The sequence below is a fragment of the Echiichthys vipera genome (assembly GCF_963691815.1).
Source record: "Echiichthys vipera genome assembly, chromosome: 10".
Lineage (NCBI taxonomy): Eukaryota > Metazoa > Chordata > Actinopteri > Perciformes > Trachinidae > Echiichthys > Echiichthys vipera.
In genome coordinates, this window is record NC_139835.1 from 29,515,945 (window position 1) to 29,539,544 (window position 23,600).

The 23,600-nt window shown below is 44.3% G+C and overlaps 2 protein-coding genes across 27 annotated transcripts in view; one reads left to right on the forward strand and one right to left on the reverse strand.

Annotated features, from left to right (window-relative positions):
- Positions 1 to 8,463, forward strand: part of ttn.1 (titin, tandem duplicate 1) — a 188,754-nt gene extending 180,291 nt beyond the window's left edge. For 25 of the 26 annotated variants that reach the window (XM_083921679.1, XM_083921701.1, XM_083921704.1 and 22 more), the window contains 6 exons: positions 6 to 5,089; positions 5,210 to 5,366; positions 5,468 to 5,955; positions 6,093 to 6,246; positions 6,497 to 6,847; positions 7,121 to 8,463. In XM_083921679.1, coding sequence (XP_083777805.1) covers positions 6 to 5,089; positions 5,210 to 5,366; positions 5,468 to 5,955; positions 6,093 to 6,246; positions 6,497 to 6,847; positions 7,121 to 7,413 — 6,527 coding nt within the window. In that variant the 3' untranslated portion in view covers positions 7,414 to 8,463. The remainder of the gene's footprint in view (positions 1 to 5; positions 5,090 to 5,209; positions 5,367 to 5,467; positions 5,956 to 6,092; positions 6,247 to 6,496; positions 6,848 to 7,120) is intronic. The other variant, XM_083921699.1, reaches the window with a different exon arrangement.
- Positions 8,464 to 9,992: 1,529 nt separating this feature from the next.
- carf (calcium responsive transcription factor) lies at positions 9,993 to 22,671 on the reverse strand. Its single transcript, XM_083921100.1, has 16 exons — positions 22,604 to 22,671; positions 17,770 to 17,869; positions 16,922 to 17,083; positions 16,755 to 16,839; positions 16,595 to 16,673; positions 15,924 to 16,002; positions 15,615 to 15,808; positions 13,966 to 14,076; positions 12,719 to 12,862; positions 12,485 to 12,623; positions 12,217 to 12,320; positions 11,937 to 12,078; positions 11,723 to 11,789; positions 10,617 to 10,708; positions 10,335 to 10,530; positions 9,993 to 10,087 (listed from the first exon to the last, which is right to left on the reverse strand). The coding sequence occupies exons 2-16, from the start codon at positions 17,821 to 17,823 to the stop codon at positions 10,008 to 10,010; spliced, it is 1,728 nt and encodes a 575-aa protein (XP_083777226.1). The 5' UTR covers positions 17,824 to 17,869; positions 22,604 to 22,671; the 3' UTR covers positions 9,993 to 10,007.
- Between the last annotated feature and the right edge of the window lie 929 nt (positions 22,672 to 23,600).

Here is a 23,600-nt window from a genome sequence, read left to right on the forward strand (position 1 = left end):
TCTAGTTCCTGCCAAGATCAACCTGCCGAAGAACCTGAAGGACAAGGAAGCCATCCCTGCCCTGCGTGGAGAAGTGGTTAATATCAAGATTCCTTTCAGTGGCAAACCAGATCCTGTCATCACATGGCAGAAGGGACAAGATCTTATTGACAGCAATGGCCACTACCAGGTCATTGTCACCAGATCATTCACTTCTTTGGTGTTCACCAACGGAGTAGAGAAGAAGGATGCTGGCTTCTACATTGTCTGTGCCAAGAACAGATTTGGAATTGACCAGCAGACAGTTGAGCTGGATGTTGCTGACGTTCCTGATCCTCCACGTGGTGTCAAAGCCAGTGACGTCTCCAGAGACTCAGTCACACTGAACTGGGTGGCCCCAGCAAATGATGGAGGCAGCAGGGTCATCAACTACATTATTGAAAAGTGCCCCACCACTGCTGAGAGGTGGGAGCGTGTTATTCAGTCCCGTGACACCCACTACACTGTTATCAATCTCTTTGGAGGAACAAGCTATCAGTTCAGAGTCATCGCCGAGAACAAGTTTGGACAGAGTGCTCCATCTGAGACCAGCGGACCTGTCATGACCAAGGAAGACAAATCAAGAGTTTTGCTCTATGACAGGGAGGTTGACGATACTGGACGTGTCCCCAAGGGCAAGGTTCACTCCGAAGTCAAGAATTTGCACACCAAATATGCCATTGCAGAGGAATTGGGCAGAGGTCAGTTTGGCATTGTCCACCGCTGTGTAAAGATCAGCTCTGAGAAGACCTACATGGCTAAATTTGTCAAGGTTAGAGGCGCCGATCAAGCAATTGTCAAGAAGGAAATTGCAACACTGAATCTGGCTAAGCATAGTAACTTCCTCCTCCTCCAAGAGTCCTTCGACAGCCCTGAGGAGCTGGTGATGATCTATGACTTTATCTCTGGAGCAGACATCTTTGAGCGTCTCAACACAGCTGATTTTGAGCTTAATGAGCGTGAGATTGTCAACTACATCAGGCAGATCTGCTCAGCTATTGAGTTCCTGCATGCTGAGAGCTATGGACACTTTGATATCAGACCAGAGAACATTGTGTACACGACTAGAACCAGCTCTAATGTGAAGATTATTGAGTTGGGCCAGTGCAGACATCTAACCCCTGGAGACCAAATCAAGATCCAGTATACCACTGCAGAGTATGCTGCCCCTGAGATCCACCAGTGTGACATGGTTAGCTCTGTCACTGATATGTGGTCGGTTGGTGTCCTTGCCTATGTGCTCCTCAGTGGACTGAATCCATTCACTGCTGAAACCAACCAACAGATGATTGACAACATCTCCAGTGCAGCCTACAGCTATGATGATGAGTCCTTCCAGCAGGTCAGTGTTGAGGCATTAGATTTCACAGACCGCCTTATGACGAAGGAACGTAAGCATCGTATGACTGCTGCAGAGGCTCTGGTGCATCCTTGGTTGACCAAGCCTGCAGAGGAGATCAGCACCAGAGCAATCCAAACCGGCAGACATAAGAGATACTACCAGACAATGGTGAAGAAAGAGTGGAACACTGTTGTCTCTGCAGCCCGTGTGGCCAGTGGTGGCTCCTTCAGATCCCAGCGTGGTGTCTTTATCTCCAAGGTGAAGATTGCTCCATTTGAACACGGTCCTATTGGAGGCCAGATTGGTCATTCAGTGGTTAATGTGGGAGACAAAGTGAAATTCACCTGTATAATTGAAAACTATGACAGCACTACTGAAGTGACATGGTACTGTGGTGTCAGGCAACTTGAAGCTGGTGACAAATATGAAATTGAGTATGAGGATGGCCTGGCTGTGATCACTATCAACAATGTCACAAGAGCAGATGATGGCACTTACAGATGCAAGGTCGTGAATGAGTATGGTGAGGACAGTGCCTATGCAGAGCTGTTTGTCAACGGTGTTAGATCCTACCGTGACTTCTTCACCGCCCGTGTAGTCAAGAGAACAAAGCGCAGAGTTGACACGGCCAGAATGCTTCAGAAGCCACCCGAGTTCACCCTTCCTCTGGTCAACCGTACAGCCTACATTGGTGAGGATGTGCGCCTGAGTGTAACCATCACTGTTCACCCTGAACCTCGTGTCATCTGGCACAAGTCTGGACAGAAGCTCATCCCTGGACAAGAAGACAAGAAATACACCTTCATCAGTGACAAGGGCCTGTACCAAATGATTATCCACAAACTGGAGAATGAGGATGATGCTGAGTACAGTGTTGTGGCCCGAAATAGGTATGGTGATGACAGCTGCAAGGCTCGTCTCACCGTTGTTCCTCGACCTAAACCAGCAGACCTCACCCTGAGGCCTATGTTCAAACGCCTGCTTGCAAATATCGAGTGCAGGGAGGGCCAGAATGTGCGCTTTGAGATTAGAGTATCCGGACATCCCATACTGAAGTGGGAGAAGGATGGCATGCCTTTAGCCTTTGGACCATCTATTGAGGTTGTCCATGAAGGTCTGGATTACTATATCCTTCATGTTAAAGATTCACTTGCTGAGGACTCTGGTGTATACAGAGTTACTGCTAGTAACTCAGCTGGATCTGCCAGTTGCCAGGCCATGCTTAAAGTAGAACGTGTCACTCATGTAAAGAAGGAATATGAGCCCAGTGAAAAGGAGAAGAAAGCGATGGCTGGAAAGGAGGAAATTGAGAAAAAGGTGAGGCTGTCTCAGATTATGGCTGGCACTGTATGTACACCTCTACCTCCTGCAGCAGTACAAGCTGTCAGGGAAGCTGCCACCATGTTCAAACCTGCTGTGACGACCGCGAAGGGTCAGAAAACTGAGGCAGAAATACAAAAAGAAAAAGAGGAGAGGAAGAAGCGGGCAGATGAGAAGAGGCTGCGTATGCCCTATGATGTCCCCACTCCCCGTGTCATTAACCCTGCTGTTCTTGAGGAGGACGTGGAAATAAAACACTTCAAGCCACTCTCCGACATGAAATGGTACAAGAAGCTACGGGATCAGTATGAGTTCCCTGAGCCTATGGATAAAATCACACAGAAGAGGATGAAGCGTATTCGCCTCTCCAGGTGGGAGCAGTTCTATGAGGTGCCTATCAGGATCAAGGACCAGTATAAGCCCAAGTGGCGTATCTCAGCCATGACTCAGGATGACTTGGAGACAGTGAGACCTGCAAGGCACCGCACTCCATCCCCTGAGTTGGAGGCCTACCACAGGATCAGGAGGAGGTCCCTGGGTGACCTGTCAGATGAGGAGCTACTGCTACCTGTGAATGAGTACCTGACAATGAAGAGAATGGAGGAGGAGAGGCTTCGTCTCGAGGAAGAGCTGGAGCTTGGTTACTCTGCTTCTCCACCTAGCCTTAGCCCAGTTCGTTTCGAGCTGTCTGCCCTGCGTCCCTCATCTCCTAGAAGAGTTTACAGTGACGATGAAGAGGGAGAAGAAATCCACAGATATGACTCCTATCGAATTCCATCTAAATACGAGGCTGGCCCAAGTTTTGTTGAACTCCGCCAGCGTCACGACAAAGCAACATATAAACCTCCAGGACAAAAGCAGAGGGTGTATGAAGAGAGAGAAGATCAAGAGCTGCTGCGCCCACACACAACTGCTCAGAGAATGTCAACTTACAAGAGTCAACTCAAGCGCATGGAGTTTGAGGAGAAGACTCGATCCGTGAAAAAGGAAAAAACTGTCACTGTTTCCAAAGTCTCTGAGAGCGTTGAATCTGAGCACCTGACATCTTTTACCTCAGAATATATTCCTAAACCAATCAAGAAGCACCAAATGCCTGAACCACAGAGGAGGAAATCTCCTACCCCAGAGAGGGCTCTCAAGACTGATGTGACCCTTCCTAGAGTTGACTTTGCTTCCAGGTATGAGGAGAGAAAGCAGGCTCTGAGATCAGAGAGGAGATCAGTGGAGAGGAAGTATGAGGTGGTTACACAGGCTCCCTTCAGCCTTGACCACGGCCCACGTATTACCATCAGATTGCGATCTCACCGCGTACCCTACGGCACCAACACAAAGTTCACCCTGAATGTCCAGGCCAAACCAGAGCCTGAGGTCAAGTGGTTCCACAATGGAAAAGAGATTTATCAGACTAGCAAATACCATATGACCAACATCAGTGGGGTTCTGACTCTTAAGATCAACAACTGTATGACTGAAGATGCCGGCACTTACCGCGTGGTCTGCAAGAACACCAAAGGAGAGACTTCTGACTATGCCACATTGGATGTAGCAGGAGAAGAATATGCTGCATTCTCTTCACTCCGCAGAGACGAGGAGCCTCCATCTTCCCATTTGCCAGAAATGACCAGAACAGAGGTGTATCACGTCTCCTCCTCTAAAACAACAGTGAAGGAAAGTGTGTCTGAAACTGTGAAAGAGACCACCACCGTTGTTGAGAAGAGAAGGGAGAAGCCTGGTGTTCCTGCCAAGATCCTGACCAAACCACAGTCCCTAACTGTAGAAGAAGGAGGCCTTGCCAGGTTTGAGTGTGATGTGGATGGCGAACCAGCGCCTTCTATTACCTGGCTGCACGAAGGAGAAGTTATCGGTTCCTCTGCCCGTCATCACATTGTCTCTACTCAGTACAACTCCAGCTTTGAGATCTCTGGTGTTGAGACATCAGATGAGGGCAGCTACACTCTGCTGGTGGAAAACACTGGAGGCAAACAAGAGGCCTATTTCACTCTGACCATTCGCAAGTCTGAGTCCAAGGAGAAAGTAGTTGCCCCTCCCAGAATTACCTCCCCAGAGGCGAAGTCGCCTCTTCCCAAGTCTCCCGAACCAGTCACTTCTCCAAAGAGAGTCAAGTCCCCTGAACCAATCAAATCACCTCAGAGAGTGAAGTCTCCATTCTCACCAAAATCCCCAACACCAAAGTCCCCTACTCCCAAATCCCCAACCCCATCCGAGAAGGAATCGCGGACTGCATCAATCAAGTCCCCAAAGAGAGTGATGTCTCCAACTCTTGAAAAGAAGCCATCATTCTCTGCCGGGTTGAGCGACATCACTGCAGCCTCTGACTCTATTGTCAAGCTCTCAGTGAAGGTGACAGGAGAGCCCACACCTGCAATTTCCTGGATGAAGGATGGAAGAGTAAGTCTAATACTTGCACTTAACTTCTATTCATTTCAATTATTTATGGATTTAAAAGTAACGGAAAAAGTGAAGCATTTGCATTGGTTAGTAACTGAATTTTATTTTTGTGATTGACAGGCTCTGTCTCAGGGTGGGAAGTATGAAATCTTTGAAGAGTATGGCTCAGCTTATCTTGAGATCTATGAATTGGATGTCTCTGATAGCGGAGTGTACAAGTGCACTGCTACAAACAGTGCTGGAGGAGTGTCGTCAACCTGCACCGTCACTGTACAAGGTAAGAAAACACCTGTGGAAGCACTTGTCCTTCACTAACGTGTAGCTAAAAGCTTTCAAACTGTTTCCTATCATAAACTCTTACCTTTATTTATGTTTTAGGCTCCAAAAGCACCAAAAAAGCTGAACTCTCTGAGGAGGTCATGAAAAAGGAAATAGTCCATGAGGAGGTCCTGTCCTCTGTGAAGGAGGTCAAGTCCTCCCAGAGCCAGATGTCCATTACAGAGGGCCAGTCTCTGACTCTGAGGGCTAGCATCCCCGGGGCCTCCGACATCAGGTGGATCCTGAATGGGGTGGAACTGGTAAACTCAGAGCAATACAGATTCGGAGTGTCTGGAAACGACCAGACCCTGACCATCAGGTCGGTTAGCCAGTGTGAGCAGGGAATCATCACATGTCAGGCTCAAACAAAGCGAGGCCTGGTCAGGTGTCAGTTTGATACCGAGATCACGGCTAAGCGCTCAGATGCACCCCACATCCTGGTGCAGCCCAGGTCACAGAATGTGAATGAGGGACAAAATGTGCAATTCACATGTGAAATTGCAGGAGAGCCTTCCCCTGAAGTGGAGTGGTTGAAAGACAACATGATTGTGAGTAGTTATTTTCAGAAAGTAACTTGTTCCGTAATAAAGCCAAGATGTGTTTTGCAGTAGTCTTCAAACTATATTTAAAAGTATATTTAACAATAGAAACGTGTTAACACAACTCTCTCCCTCTCTCTTTGCAGATATCTGTCACATCAAACATCCGACTGAGCCGCTCCAAGACTGTGTACACTCTGGAGATATGTGAAGCCACAATTGCAGACAGCGGGAAATACACGATAAAAGCCAAAAATCAGTTTGGACAGTGCTCTGCAACATCCTCCCTCAATGTCTTCAGTAAGTTTCTACTTCCTTTAAACTAAAACACAATTAAACACACTGTCTCGGTGCGTTTAATTGGCCTGGATACTAAAATTTGTGATGAAAAGTTGCACTTAGATTGCATCAAAGAAACACTTTATTCAACATGTAAATGGAAAGCAAATGCACTTGAGCACCCCAGCTTTCATTCAGTGTATGCATACAGTGTATTGTACCTGCGCATTTTGTTGAATGACAGATGTGCTTGTCATTTGCATCCTCACAGCTCTTGTAGAAGAACCAACAAAAATGATTATTGTGGAGCAAAGAGCTTCTACTGACGCTGCTGCCAGCATGCAGAAAAGTTTGACATCATCAGTTCACATGGAGGCAGCTTCTCAGCAGGCGAGCAGCTACAGCAGCAGCTCCCGCTCTGCTGCTGCCGCTGCTGCCGCCGCCGAGTACTCGTTTGAGAGCATGTCTGCCACTAGCATGTCCGCCATGATGGCTGAGTCAATGGTTTCCATAAGTTCCAGCAGCCAAATAATGGAAATGTCTGCTCGCTCGCATGCCGAGACCTCCTCCTCCTCCTCAACCTCCTCCTCACTGAGGGCCCTCACCACAGGGGGTAAAAGAGGTGAGATGCATTTTCAAAGTTGCCTGAATCTGTACGTGGGCCTTGACTGATCTGAGCATCTTTGTGAATAAAGGTGGAAAATAATTATGAATGTCCTGCTTATTTAAAGAAGAGACTCAGTCGAAGACATCTGTTGACATTTAAGAGTGTTTGCATTGATGGTTACATTCCAGTCACAAAGTAAAAGACACTGATTTCATCAAAAATACATTGATTACAAGCCTGTGAGTAATGTGACATCGATGACACTGACTTCATTCTCCTTGTCAACAGGCACTCCACCAAAGATCGAAGCTCTTCCACAGAACATCACCGCAGAGCCAGGGAAGTCCTTGACCGTGGCGGGGATGTTCTCCGGAGACCCCGCGCCCACCGTCCAGTGGGTGCGCTCGGGTCGCAACCTCCCCAATGGAAACGAGCGGTGCCACGTGGAGAACACCACCGACCTCTCCACCCTGGTGATCTCCGCAGTGAAGGAGGGCGATGCCGGAGCGTACACCCTCCGACTGTCCAACGAGCTCGGCTCCGACTCCGCAACTGTCAATGTTCACATTCGATCCATGTAAAAAAAAAAAAAAAAAGTTAATTTATTTCCCTGTTTCCCTCTTCCAGAACCTTTTATTTAGTGAATTAGCAACGATAATCGTACGTGATTAAGATCTGGATTTCTGTTCTTGTAAATATGAACTATTTTTGTACCAAACTTGACATTAATTTATGCCAAACTAGACAAAAGTCTAAAGTTGTTATAAAATGTGCCATATTGGACAATTAAGACTTAGGATTTTTGAACCACTTTTCTGTGACATGTACATAATGTATATAGCCGAATTTAACGGTTATGGGAAATGTATGCATTGTTATTTATGACAATAATATGAACTGAAACAAAAGAGCAAACGTTTAAGCAGGAGAAAGTTCCACTAGGAACGAATACCCTGTCAAACCGAGAAACTAAACTGTGCCTCAACGATAAGTTGAAGTCTTAAGATTGCCTCAGCAGGTAGAGAGGCTCCCTGTTGACGTTATGAAACAAAGACAAAGTTATTATTTTCCACACGCGTCTGCGTGCGATATTACAGTTTCCTATGAGTTGTACCGTGAGCGTAAGGCCCTGAGTGCTGTTTGCATAACCCTCATGTAAGCAGCATGAACTGGCCTTGTGCTTAGACTGACCGTGTCATACCACCACGATTTGATGACCAGCTGAGAGTGCGAGCGGCCTGCACTCTCGGCGTTTAGATCATTTTATTAAAGAGCGCTGTTTTTGCACAGGACGGCCGGACTGGCTTTTTTAAAAACGTAACATCTCCTGGCCATTAACAAAGAGGAAGCCACAGCCGGCTCTGCTGTGCGGGAGCAGCGCCGTCTCTCGGAGGATAGCTAGCTAACGTGTTTGTGTCTTGGAGTGCGAGTGTTTGTAGCTTTTAGTCATTTCACCTGTAAGTTGTCGGGGTCTTTTGCGTTCGCCACAGGGACTCCATCTCCTGTGAGAGAAAGGAAAAGTCACGTTTTGCCCTGCACTTGGATTTAATTGATCTGTTGATGTAGAACTATATTTCGTCCTCCTTGAGTTTTATGCATTTCTGATTTAATAAAGCATGATTTCAGCACTACACCTTCTCTCCTGTTCATTGTGTTTGTCCTGTTCCCATGCAACTCTCTTCATTAAGTACATTTCATCAACTGCTGCACTGAAATGTACTTTTGACTTTGCATATTTCAGTTTCCTGCTACTTTATACTCAGGAAACTATTAAAAGTAGACGTATTAGAGATACATGGGTCTCACAGAACGATCACAGCGAGGTTGAAACAACTGTCACAATCACAAAATGCACTGACGCTTATATTTCCTAATTTCATCGCACAACAAATAACACAAAGTAACGATACGTTGCTGTTTTGTTATCATCCATTTTAATGATATTCTCACACACGACGTGAATTGGTATAACAATCTATGGGTAACATTTTCCGTTAAACAGTTAAAGTGCAGATATTAAAACTGTACAACAAACAGGATATTATTTACATTAACATCATTTACATGTACAAGTTTAAAGTGGCCGATATTAGAAACCTCACGCTGATCGGACGTTTCTTTTATAGACTCTTGGAAACCTTAAACTGATCGTAATGGTTATTCATCTCATCTCATCTTCAGCCTCTTATCCGGGGTCGGGTCTCGGGGGCAGCAGCTTTAGCAGGCGACCCCAAACATCCCTTTCCCGGGCCACATTAACCAGCTCTAACTGGGGGATCCTGAGGCGTTCCCAGTGTGGGGATCTAATCTCTCCACCTGGTCCTGGGTCTTCCCCGAGGCCTCCTCCCAGCTGGACGTGCCTGGAACACCTCCCTAGGGAGGCGCCCAGGGTTCATCCTTACCAGATGATCCTGAACCACCTCAACTGGCTCCTTTCAACGCAAAGGAGCAGCGGCTCTACTCCGAGTTCCTCACGGATGCTGAACTTCTCCCCCTCTCTCTAAGGGAGACTCCAGACCCCCTCCTGAGGAAACACATTTCGGCCGCTTGGACCTGGACCTGGTTCTTTGGGTCCTGACCCAGCTTTCATGACCACAGGTGAGGGTAGGAACCAGGACTGAGGGTAGATCCAGAGCTTTGTCTTCCTCAGCTCTCTTTTCGTCACAACGGTGCGGTAGAGCGACTGCAGCTCCGCCCCCGCTGCTCCGATTCTCCGGCCAAACTCACGCTCCATCGTCCCCTCACTCGTGAACATGATCCCGAGGTACTTGAACTCCTTCACTTGGGGTCAGGACTCATAATGGTTATTATTAACATTAATTAAGACAGAGTTTTGTTTTGACAGCTTGTAAATTAGTGTTAAGTGTTGGTTTGTTAAAGTGAATACAAAACGATGACTCAGTGATTTTGTGACGCGGCTAAACTAAATTTCGGTGGAATGCACAGATCGTGAATGGCCTTGGCGTGAAAGGTTTGAATGCGAAAAACCGCTAATACATATTCTGTATCATCGTTTCATCCCCAGTGTGAAAAGGCCTTCAAGATGTCACACTTTCTGCAGGGATGGTTTCACAGTAAAAGCCCCTTTAAAGAACTTTTAATCTGAAATGTGAGCAGGAAGTGTGAAGTTTCATCGACAACAGCTCGACAGATTCAATTTCAGTGTTCAAAAAAATTAGTGCTGTGGGTTCAACGTCTTCATCTTCTCCTCTTCGTCCTTCGCCTCCACCTGAAGCACGTTGACATCGTCCAGAGCTGAGAACGAAACAGAGTTTACGACTTTATCTCAACAAAACCAACAACAGTGTGTTTATTTGCTTTAATGTAGGTTGCTAATGTTAGCATGCCAGGCTAACGTGACCTAGTGCTCGCTACCAAGGCTAGGAGTTAGAATATCATTAGCTAACGACATTATGCTAACGTTAGCATCTCTGACCTGGTCATTTACACTTCAGCTAAAGTGACCGGAGATAATGGAGAGATTGCACGTTGTATGTATTACCATCCTCCCTGTTGTCAGGAGAGGTGATGAGGACGTTCTCTCCGTTCTGTAGAACCACCTGCCGGGTTCCTCCAGCGAGCGTCTGCCCCTCGTCGAGCACCTCCTCCGGGCCCGACGCCTCCATCCCTGACTCCCCTACAGGAGTCTGGAGGAAGGAGGGGGAGAGAGGAGGAGGAGGGAGCGGCTGGAGGATGCCCTGTCAGAAAAAACCCACATTTTAAACTTTTAATAAACTCCATTGGGACGGATTGTGAACGGATTATTGTTTATTGATTATCTGACCTGCAGCTGAGCAAAGATTTTCGGCTGCAGAGACGAGAGAGAGGTGAAGAGCTGGACAGCTTCAGGAGACAAGGAGTCACCGCCGTCCACAGCTACAAACATAGAAATATGAAATAAATATTCATTCATCTTCAACCGCTTGTCCCTGTCGGGGTCGCTGGGGGGCTGGAGCCGATCCCAGCTGACAACGGGCGTGAGGTGGGGTCCACCCTGGACAGGACGCCAGTCTATCACTGGACACATAGAGACGAACAGAGACAGACAACCATTCACACCTACGGGTGATTTAGAGTCATCAATGAACCGAACACCTGCACGTCTTTGGACTGTGGGAGGAAACCGGAGAACCCGGAGAAAACCCACGCAGACACGGGGACAACATGCAAACTCCACACAGAAGGGTCCCAGCCGGGATTCGAACCGGGAACCCTCTTGCTGTGAGGCGACAGTGCTAACCACCACACCTGAAATAAATAAATAAATAAATATATATATATATATATAAAAAGCTGGTTAGTACAGAGTGGATCTATGCTTTTATGGTGTTCCTCAAGTTCTGGGCATCTAAACGCTTTATTTTGGAAGGATATTTGACCATTTTGATCAATTCTCGAGTTAAATTTAGCAGTAAATCTGTTTATACTTCATTCATTCGTTCATCTTTAACCGCTTATCCTAGGGTCGGGGTAGCGGGGGGAGCCGATCCCAGCTGACATCGGACGTTAGCCTGTGAATGTTCTCATGTGTCCAGATCGTCGTTCTCCTCAAAGCAATTTCAGTCAAAAGCAACTGGACTTGGTTATTTGTCAGGAAGACGTTTCACCTCTGATCCAAGAGGCTTCATCAGTTCATGCACGCATCTGACCAGGACCAGGACCAGGACCAGGACCAGGACCAGGTGAAACGTCTTCCTAGACAAATAACCAGTCCAGTTGTTTTTGACTGAAATTGCTTTGAGGATATTTCACTAATTCAATCTTCATGTTCTCAGTTTTCAGATGATGTTCACCACGTCTACGGTCATCCCCCGTCCCTCACCCCTCTAGAACAAAGGTGAACCATTGGTGCATTAAAGTGCAGCTTGTGTGTGTGTGTGTGTGTGTTACCCTCAGCAGCAGGAGTCAGTGTCAGTGTGATGGTCTCCATCAGAGGGTCAGTACCGTCTTCTGTCCACTAGAGGGAGACAAACCATTAACACACACTAAGCTCAAAGACAAAGTTCACACAGAATAGGTGTTAAAGTTGCATTCACACCTCACCGCCACATTCATTACTTTGATTATATCAAAATGTGTGTGTGTGTGTGTGTGTGTGTCAGACCTCGGCGGTGGCGGCGTTCAGCCCCAAGGCCTTCTGGGACTCATGGATGTGGTTCTTGATGTCGTTGACGGTGGGGAAGTACCTCAGGTTGTGTCTCTCTGGAAGACCGTCACATTTAAACAGCTCCTTCTCCACAAAACGCCTGACAACACACACACACACACACACACACACACACACACACACACACACACATATATAACACACACAACCTCTACACGTGCCTGCAACAGGTTGTGCCTGTGTGTTTGTGTGTGACTGTGACAGGTGTGGTTTCTACCTGAGTTGTTTGCGGACGGCGTAGACCTGATGATGACCTGCAGCCACCAGCTCTCTGATCCTCTCTGCCACCCGAGGGTGGAGACGAGACGGGGCGACTCCGTCCTGACAGGGAGGAGGAAACTGTTAGCACGCTGCTAACGGAGACATGCTAACAGTGATCAATACAGATAATCACAATCAGAACTCCTTCCTGTTCTCCAGAGGATGAACCTAAACGACTCCAGGATCTCCGCTGTGGCGCCATGAAATACTGCACGCTCACTTACCTGCTCTTCCTCCTCCTCCTCCTCCTCTTCCTCTGGCTGTGTGGTGGGAGGGGGGAGGTCCGGGGGAGGTGGATGGATGGGAGGCGTGTCCACAGTGTGATACAGGTGAGCTCGCTCTGTCGGGAGCTGCAGGTAAAACCTACAGAGAGAGAAACAGGTTGTCATGGCGACTTTAATGTGACTTTACATGAGTAGTTTTCCCAGAGTATCTGAGCTGCAGGTGTGTTGTTGCACCTGACGACTCCTCCGGTCTCCAGGTTCTGGTTCTTCAGAGTCTGGAAGGCCTTCTCCTGCTCCTGTCTCACCGTCTTCCTGTCTGCCGTCGGCTCCGCGGGAACTCTGAACTCCGGAAACTTACGAACTTTCTTTATGTAGATCCTGAAACAGACGACGGAGACGCTTGTAGAAGGGCGTTTCTCAAATGGGGGAACGCCTACAACCAGGGGCACTCTGGAGTACCGCACGTTATTAGACAAGAGAAAACATAGAAAGTCATTTCAGCACCATTACACACATACAGAGCAAAGCAAAAACCTGTATTTGGACAACTGTGCTAACATATTATCCAAGCTAAGGCACATTTACTAATTTTCCCATCAAGATTAATACACTGGTACTTCAAGCCGTGTACTAGAGGTACTTAAAGCAGTTCAGGTCTCCGTGATCTTTATATATCTGATGCATTTTGACCACCAACTCTTACATTGCTCCGAATGTAATTCTAGAGCGAATCTATGGGTGCACTCACACTGTGCCTCCGTACCGTGCTCGAGCACGTTTCACGGCTAAAGTCTAGTTCGTTTGACCAGTGTGAGTGCAACCGCAACGCTCCTAGGTGCAGCACGCTTGCCGTCCACGGCCCGTTTGGGAGAGGTGGGCTTTAGTAAAGCACGTTTGCACATGTACGAGCACGAGCGTGCGCACGTGTACGAGCACGAGGCCTATGGCGGTTCTGAGGTCATTTCCTGTGCGCCTGTTGGGACGTAGAAAAAAGAAGGAGGGACCATGCGCGGACATTTCAAACAATGGCGGCGAAAGGTTCACGTTGGTGTGATGCGGAGGTGGAGTGTTTACTGCAGATTTGGTCGATGAAAAGATTCACAAACAGTCGACAAGACGCACAAAAACTCCGAGGTCTACGGAAAGATCTGGAAACAAAGCCACGCATCGCCATGACGTCATCAATGTGTGTGGCGTGTTACGGCGTGATGACGTATAGGCAGCAAGAAGCATTCTCCGAGGCCCAGGTAGTGTGAGTACAAACGGGCCTGGAGGGGGGGACAAGGACCCTAAAGCACGGGGCACGGGACGGACGCACAGTGGGAGTGCGCCCTCACACACCGTAAACTCCGAAAAACCGAGGATGTAAAATTGACTTCTCACAGCTTCCTCTTTAAATACGATGTTTGTCTCCCAGAGAACGTTTTCTAAAGGAGCACATGATTGAAAGAAAAAGACTTGTAAGTGTGCGTGTTGCGTACCTGGCGGGACAGGTGGCTTTGTACGAGGCGTCTGCAGAGAACGCGGAGCTCCTGTGCAGATGCAGTCCTTTCCTGCGAGGTCCGAACTGACACTCCATCACGATCGCTCTGCTGCCTGAAACACACACACACATCCTTACTTTCACCACTTCTAGACCTTTTTTTATCTATTTACTTCCTCTTTTCATCTGCATTCCTTTTTGTTTCCTGTGTTTCACATTTATAGGTTTGGTTAACAGCATTTTTTAAAGTTTAAAGTTATTTATTCTTATGTGCCGAACAGTTCAGGCTCCAACAACGCTCGTTAATAATGTTAAGAGTCTCAGACATTAAATAGGACAGCAACTAAAATATAAGGATACAATATAACATAAAATAGATCTGGTAAACAGGAAAGTAGTAAATACAACAGCGCATTAGGGCCAAGTATGAAAAAAAAGTGTTTTGTAATATTTCAAGAAGATTTACGAGATTAAAAAGTAGCAAATCTACGAGGAAAAAGTTTCAGATTTCCGACTTTTTTTCTCGTATATTGCAGATTTAAAGAAGATTAAAAGTAGCTAACCTATAAAAAAATGTTTTTGCAGATTGACAAGATTAAAAAATAATAAATCGCAAATTTACGAGATTGAAAAGTAGCAAATCCACAAAAAAGTCGCAGATTTATGAGGTTAAAAAATTAGCAAATCTACCGAAAAAAGTCGCAGATTTACAAGATTAAAAAATTAGCAAATCTATGAGAAAAAAGTCGCAGATTTTCGAGATTAAAAAAATTTGCAAATCTACCGAAAAAAGTCGCAGATTTACGAGATTAAAAAGTAGAAAATCTACGAAAAACAGTTGTAGATTTACAAAGTTAAAAGTAGAAAATCTACGGAAAAAAAGTCGCAGATTTACGAGATGTTCCACTTTTTCCTCGTATTTTCGCCACTTTCATCGCATAAATCTGCAACTTTTTTCTCAAAATATTTACCTCCTCTCCCAGGTCCGCCATTTTTTTTTTCATACTCTCCTACCCTCTAATACGCCGTTGTAAGTAAACGTAAAATAAGATATAAATATATTTATACGGCGGCAGGTGAAATGTATTTGGTTAGTTTGGCATCTGGATGAGTAAATATATAATTAGATTTAATATATTCATAAAGCGGTGTAAGTAAAAGTATATAAAGGTTAGTTAAGCATCTGGATGTGTCCGACAATTTTATTTAGATTTGTTGTGATGTTTTTGTTTATTTCAGTTTATTCTGGAGGATAAAAATATTTATATTTTATGGTCCAGTGCTAAAATATTATATTATTATATAATAATCTCTGTAATCTCACCTGTGTTTCGACCTGAAATCGACGAGTTTAACATCTGATTCATTTTGCTAATTTCACTTTCACAGCTTAACAAACAACATTACGTTCATGTGTTCAAGTCTTCACTGACCCGTACGGAGAAAATACATTTAGAAATATACTTTTAAAATTAAGTTTTGTTTTTTGTATTTCACATAGAACAACTAGACACAAATAAAAACTTTATTTTATCAAAGTAAAAAGTACAAACTGAGGAACAACAGTCAGAGGTTTACAGGAAGACAACAAACCACCTTAGACAGAAGGAACCATTTAAAGTAAAATACGAATAATAATAATTGTACCCACCTGTGTTGACGAACGGGATGCCGTCGTAGGGGACGTACTGAGACTTCCACATGAGTCTGGTTGCTGGTTTGTCCACAGACGGAGACTGACGAGTCCCAAAGACACAACCGGTCTGCTGCTTATGGAGCAACAAGACCGCCTCCAGCTCCGCCTCGGAGCAGCAGAAGCCTCTGTAGGAATCTCCCAACTTCTACTGACACAAGAGGACACGACGCACACACATAATCTTCATGTCTCTCTTAAATGTAAGAGAAATAGCTGACTCATGACTTTACAACAGTTAGTGTTAAAGTGTACAAACTGACCTGAGCGTCACGGAGTCTCAGCGCCCAGCTGGGGGCGCAGGAGAGCAGCGGCTTCACACGAGCAGAAGCCTCGAGACCGCTGAAACAAACAACGCAAACTGAACACACGCTCAAATAATGAAACTGCGTTCAGGGTTCAAGGATTCAGGGTTCAGGGCTCAAAGGTCCAGGGTTCAGGGTTCATTGTTCAAGAGTTTAAGGGTTCGGGGTTCAAGGGTTTAGGGTTCAAGGGTTCAAGGGTTTAGGGTTCAAGGGTTCTAGGGTTCAGGGTTCAAGGGTTCAAGGTTTGAAGGGTTTAGGGGCTCAGGGTTCTAGAGTCCAAGGATTCAGGGTTCAGGGTTCTAGAGTTTAAGGGTTCAGGGTTCAGGGCTCAAGGTTTGAAGAGTTCAAGGGTTCAGGGTTCAAGGGTTCAAGGCTTCAAGGTTTGAAGGGTTTAGGGGCTCAGAGTTCTAGAGTCCAAGGATTCAGGGTTCAGGGTTCAGTGTTCAGGGCTCAAAGGTCCAGGGTTCAGGGTTCAAGGGTTCAGGGTTCTAGGGTTCAGGGTTCAAGGGTTCAGGGGTTCAAGGGTTCAGGGTTCAGGGCTCAAAGGTCCACAGTTCAGGGTTTGAAGGGTTCAGGGTTTGAAGGGTTCAAGGTCTGAAGGGTTCAGGGAGGAGTGTGAGAGTGACAACCTGCTGGCGGCCGTCTGTTCTACGGGGGGACTTCTGCTGGACTCTGTTACCATGGTTACGGGGATGTCAACAACAGGACCTACACACACACAAACATAATCATCAACATTGTCTGACATCACAGAGGTCCGATGACATCATCACAGTGCAGGGCCAGTACCGTCCGGGCTACTGGAGATCACAGCCAGCTGATTGGACGGGATGACAAACACCTCCCTGCCCTCTGATTGGCCCGTCACGATCACCTGACAAACAGTTAAAAACACAGGTTAAAAAATATAATCTGCAAACTGAGCGAAGATCATCAGATCTAAGAAACAGTCTCACCGTCCGTTCACCGGGCGGCGTCTGACCTCGCTGCTCCACAATGATCAGCTGACTGTGACACGTCCCAGAGGGCGGAGCCAACAGCTGTGATGTCACCCAGGTGTCATCAGCTGGAGCGGAGGGGGCGGGGCCGAGCAGCAGTTCTGATCCGGGATCTGCAGACTGCAGGGAAACAGCTGATGGTGTGTTTCGGTTTCTCTTGCTTCCACATTTTTAATGTTATTAAAATAAGCTGATACTACATGAGCCGAATATACCAAAGGTCCAAGGTTCAGGGTTCAAGGGTTCAGGGCTCAAAGGTCCAAGGTTAAGGGTTCAAGGGTTCTAGGGTTCAGGGTTCAAGGGTTTAGGGTTTAAAGGGTTTAAAGGGTTTAGGGTTCAAGGGTTCAGTGTTCAAGGGTTCATGGATCAAAGGTCCAGGGTTCAAGGGTTCAGGGTTCAAGGGTTCTAGCTGTCAGGGTTCAAGGGTTCAGGGTTTGAAGGGTTCAGGGGTTCAGGGCTCAAAGGTCCAAGGTTAAGGGTTCAAGGGTTCAAAGGTCCAAGGTTCAGGGTTCAAGGGTTCTAGGGTTCAGGGTTCAAGGATTCAAGGGTTCAGGGCTCAAAGGTCCAAGGTTCAGGGTCCAAGGGTTCTAGGGTTCAGGGTTCAAGGGTTCAGGGTTTGAAGGGTTCAGGGTTCAAGGGTTCAGTGTTCAAGGGTTCAAGGGTTCATGGCTCAAAGGTCCAAGGTTCAGGGTTCAAGGGTTCAGAAAGAAACAAAATTACCTGGGGGGTAAAAGGGGTTTTGTACTTGTATCGTGTGTTTATTGAGTTTTATCGTCAGTGAGAAACACCCAGATCAGACGTCTCACCTGCTCAGGTTCGGGACAGCTGACATCATCGTTTCTGTCTGCAGCCGTCTCCATGGTAACTGCCCAGAGTCAGCTGTCTGCGTGACATCCCCCCCCCCTCCTTCATCCAAGAAGACAAAACAACAAAACTAGAATCAGAGAATTTATACCTAAAAAAACAACAATTAATTGATTATCTGCTGCATGCCTCCCCCTCTCTCTCTTTCACCCAATGTCCTGTCTGACCTTTTTAATAAAGGCTTGGAAAACTTTAAAAACGTGATGATAGTTTTCTACAAACCCGTCCCAAAATAAAATTGGAGATGCAACTTTTATCAAATACACTCCTGAATTATTGAACTCATCACCCAAAAACATCAGAGGCAATCTCAGTGGAAACTTTTTGGTTTTGCCGGGTGCGGTGGCGCGCGCCTGTAATCCAAGTTACCGGGAGGCTGAGGCCGAAGGACCGTTTGAGCTCAGGGGCTCTGAGCCGCAGCGGACTATGTCGATCGGGTGTCCGCACTAAGTTCGGTATCGGTATGGTGCTCGTGGGTGAGCCTGGGACCAGCTCAGTCCATAGGTGACTGGACGGGAAACCTAAGGGTTGCTGGTTCGAGTCCCTGTGTGGACCATGAATGGAGCGTGGACTGGTGGCTGGAGAGGTGCCAGTTCATCTCCTGGGCACTGCCGAGGTGCTGTTTAGCAAGGCAGCAAACCTCCAACTACTCGGGGCGCCGGTCACTGGCAGCTCCCTCGCTCTAACATCTCTCCATCAGTTGCATGTATAAAGGTCCTGATAAAAACACATCTTTTTAAGACATTTTCTACCTTCTATAACATTTAAATCTTCATGGATTCTTTTTTTAACACTTTATTTGTAATTTTCCAATCATACAAAACATTCATATTCTCTATTTTACAAATAACCAAACAAAAACAATCCCAACAAGAAAAACACAACGACAGACCCAACCCAGAAACAACCTGACAGACTCGTCACAGACAACAGACGGACACAAAATAAGACAAATAATACAAATAATAATAGGCATTCTCTTTTAATGATCTATTTGTGTGTTTAATTGTCAAGTCAAACTGTAATGAACGGACTAATGTATGTTTAAATGTCTCAAACGCACAATAATGAAAGGGGGCGGAATCGATGCGCCAGGCGAGTTCCACCCGGGGCTTTAAAAACGGCACACAGCACCGGAAATGAGGAACAACAGAAGTTGACTTGCGTCTAAAAGTTGTGCTAAAAACAGTGTAACTCTAGAGACTTAAAGTTAAGTCTTAACAGCGGCCGTGGTCGCCCGCAAAGGCCCAGCTGAGGATCCGGAGCCGGTAAGGAAGCGAGCTGTGAGGGCCCGAGAGACCCGGGTCTGCCGCGGTGCGGTAAGAGTTAGCTTAGCTGTAGCCACACGGTAAGAGTTAGCTTAGCTTTAGCCACACGGTAAGAGTTAGCTTAGCTTTAGCCACACGGTAAGAGTTAGCTTAGCTTTAGCCACACGGTAAGAGTTAGCTTAGCTTTAGCCACACGGTAAGAGTTAGCTTAGCTTTAGCCACACGGTAAGAGTTAGCTTAGCTTTAGCCACACGGTCAGAGTTAGCTTAGCTGTAGCCACACGGTCAGAAGCTACAGGAGGCTCTGTTTAACCCTTAGGTGTCCGGACTCTCATTGGAAATGTGTGCGAAATATTGTTGGTGTTTAAGAACAATAATGAAGTGTTTTGTTATCTCTGTGTGTGTGTGTGTGTGTGTGTGTGTGTGTGTGTGTGTGTGTGTGTGTGTGTGTGTGTGTGTGTGTGTGTGTGTGTGTGTGTGTGTGTGTGTGTGTGTGTGTGTGTGTGTGTGTGTGTGTGTGTGTGTGTGTGTGTGTGTGTGTGGTAGACTTCATGGTGGGTTAATGTGAGCTACTGTCTAAAGCTTTGAATGTTGTTTTTAAATAGTAAAATAGTAAATATGACGGTGGATTAGGGCCAAGTGTGAAAAACAAATGTTTCTAGTCCTCAAAGCAATTTCAGTCAAAAACAACGCTTTGTTGTTGTTGTTTTTGACTGAAATTGCTTTGAGGATAACGATGACCTGGACGAATGAGAACATTCACAGGCTAAAATGTTTCTAGTGTTTTAAGAAAAAAGTCGCAGGTTTACGAGATTAAAAAGTAGCAAATTTTATAAAAAAAAGTTGCAGATTTAGGGATTTAAAAAGTAGCAAATCTATGAAAAGTCGCAGAATTACGAGATTAAAAAGTAGAAAATCTTCGGGAAAAAGTTGCAGATTTACGAGGTTATAAAGTAGCAATTTTACAAAAAAAGTTGCAGAATTAGGGATTTAAAAAGTAGAAAATCTATGAAAAAGTCGAGGATAGACAAGATTAAAAAGTAGCAATTCTACAAAAGTTGCAGATTTTCAAGATTAAAAAATAGCAAATCTACGAAAGAAATTGCAGATCTATGAGAAAAAAAGTGGCAGATTTGAGTTTAAAAAGTAGAAAATCTACGAGAAAGTCGCAGATTTCCGAGATTAAAAAGTAGCAAATCTTCGGGAAAAAGTCGCAGATTTACAAGATTAAAAGTAGAAAAGCCACGAGAAAAAAGTCGCAGATTTACGAGATATACCACTTAATTGTAACTTTTCCCTCAGAGTAATATCCCCTTCCCCAAGTCTGCCGTTGTGAGTAAATGTCTAATCAGATTAAATATATTTATAAAGCGGAGTAAGTAAAAGTATATAAAGTTAGTTTGGCATCTGGACCTGTCGGAGCTTTTTATTTAGATTAGTTGTGATATTTTTGTTTATTTCAGTTCATTCTGCAGGATATAAATATTTTAACTCTTTAATGTTTGGACGTGATGTTTGGAAATGTGTGCTGAAAATTTTCTAACGTGATGTCAGCGTTTTGTTATCTATGTAAAATGAAAGCTTTGAATGTTTTTTATGGTGTTTATTTGAAATAATTGCACTTTAGCATCATGGTGAACTTAAGTGTGATAAAATGTTTAAACAATTGCACTTTAAAAATATGTATGAACGTCTGTTTAAATAATGTTTTAGATATGGGTAAAAATGTACCATAAAAATGTTAAATACTGGGTTTAAAATAGTTTAATAAATAGGTTAAATGTGTTTAAAGCAGTTAAAGATCCTTATATTAAGCTTCAAAAATGATTATTATGAAATTTGGAAGTGATTTAAAACTCAAATAGTTACTGAGTGATGATCAATATACCTTATTTTCTGTTATTTATATTTGTTTAGAGTCATTTTTATATTTTCTTCTTTTGTGGTTTAAAGGTTTTTCACCTGTTTCGTCTAAACTGTTAAAAACCTGCAAAATTTAAATCCTTTAAAGAAGCTAAAGTAATAAAAATGTCGTTTAATTTCTGAATCTTCTGAAATAAAGAAAAGGAAGAAAAAGGAAAACGAGTGTTTGGTCATTGAGTTTAATCCAGTTCCTCATTTCACGGTAAATGAAACGTGACGTGACGTTTATTTGTCCTGCAAAATTAGATTCTTTCACCCTTTATTATTATTCATGACACACACACACACACACACACACACACACACACACACACACACACACACACACAACCTATATACATGCAATTAATGGAGAGATGTCAGAGCGAGGGGGCTGCCAGTGACCGGCGCCCTGAGCAGTTGGGGGTTCGGTGCCTTGCTCAACAGCACCTCGGCAGTGCCCAGGAGATGAACTGGCACCTCTCTAGCCACCAGTCCACGCTCCATTCATGGTCCACACAGGGACATGAGCCGGCGACCCTCCGGTTCCCAGCAAAGTCACCTATGTATGGACTGTTTCTGTTTCTCTCGTCGTTTCATTTCTTTATTGTTGTTTTACTGTTTGTTTGTTCATGTTTAATGTTTGTCTCATTTTTATGCTTTTAATGTAAAACACTTTGAGCTGCGTGTTTTGTATGAAAGCTGCTCTATAAATAAAGTTTATTAACAGAATTCAGACTAATAACATTATTAGTAATATTGAAATGCATAATAAACTAATGTAGTTTTCCTTTTCCAGGATTTAACACAAAGATAACAAATATAATGAGACAATCTGACAGTTCAACATTTAAAAACTAATAAATAAAACAATTTATTATTTAATAAACCTAAAGAATGCGATTTTTTTTATCAGATAATTATTATATTTTATAACAGGGGTATGACCTGAATTTATATGATGTATTTCAAAATACATTTAGATTGAAATAATAAAACAATCTGAAAGGTCATTTAAAAAATATAATAAAACAATTAATTTAAGATTCAATAAATTTAAATAATTCGACTTTATATGATTTATTAAATACATTTAAATCAAAATAAAACAATCTTACAGGTCAACATTTAAAAAACAATACATTTATTATTTTTAATAAACTTAAAGAATGCGATTTGTCAGATAATATTAATTATTATATTTTATAACAGGGGTATGACCTGACTTTATATAATGTATTTAAATCTAAATAATAAAACAATCTGACAGTTCAACATTAAATAAATAAATAAAATTGCACTTTTTATTATTAAATAAAAGTAATGAATGGGATAATTTGTGAGCCAATAATAATAATGATAATTATATTATATCAGAGCGGCATAATTACGTCTAATAAGTCATAATTTAGTCATAAATTGCTGTTTTTAATCAAAAAAATTAGATTAAATTCAAACATTGAACAGTTGAGTTTGTTGTTCCGCCATGTTGGACAGGGCTCACTGTTAGCATGTAGCTAACAGTGAGCTAAAGAGCTTTAGCCTCTGTTTAACCGGCTGTCAGTTGGGCTAGCTGCTGTTAGCTTCTCCGTGCTACACCGACTCACCGGGCTGGAGCTTCGAGAAGCGCGGGAAATGAAAACGAGTCTCCTCGACCTCGTATTTGGTCTGTCGCCTCCCTCCGCCTCCGACCACAACAAACACGCTTCGCCTTTTTCGTGTTTGAACCTCTAAAGACACCGTAGTTTTGGAACGGTTGCAATAGACTTAACTGGGACGTGCCTAAAGCGCCGCCATCTTGGAACAGGGCTAGCAGAGGCAGCGGTGCATCAACCTGCGAAGGGAAGCGCTACTCCTCAGTCCCTGAGGAGGATTATTCACTGAATTTTGGACCGATTTACAAACTTATTGATTTGTTAAAAACGTCACAGATGGAGCTGTGTTACAGGGAGCTCTGATATTTAAAAAATGCTGTTTTTACTTTTATCATTTTAATGTTATCAGCAGAGGAGCTTCTGACAGGAGATTTGTGAGGACAGTCGACAGAGACAACACATCCTATGGCTTTAATTATATCATAATAGTGATATCATAATAACACAATAGTAATATAATAATAGTAGTAGTAATTTATTAATCGCAGTAATGATAAAACTGTATATAAATATGAAAATATAATATAAGATTAGTAATAACGATAACAATATAACCGAGAGTGTATTCTAAATGCTCAGGCTAACAGACTTAAGCACTGTTATAACTTTTGGATGAAAACTGTTCTTAACGTGTGTGTGTGTGTGTGTGTGTGTGTGTGTGTGTGTGTGTGTGTGTGTGTGTGTGTGTGTGTGTGTGTGTGTGTGTGTGTGTGTGTGTGTGTGTGTGTGTGTGTGTGTGTGTGTGTGTGTGTGTGTGTGTGTGTGTGTGTGTGTGTGTGTGTGTGTGTGTGTGTGTGTGTGTGTGTGTGTGTGTGTGTGTGTGTGTCCAGTCAAATGTCAGAAATTTGGTACATGCATTTTCAGAAACCCTGAGTGAGGTATTTTTTTAAAATGAATTAATGTGTCAATACTGTTGTTTTGAAATTTAAAGGGAACTATGCCAATGTTC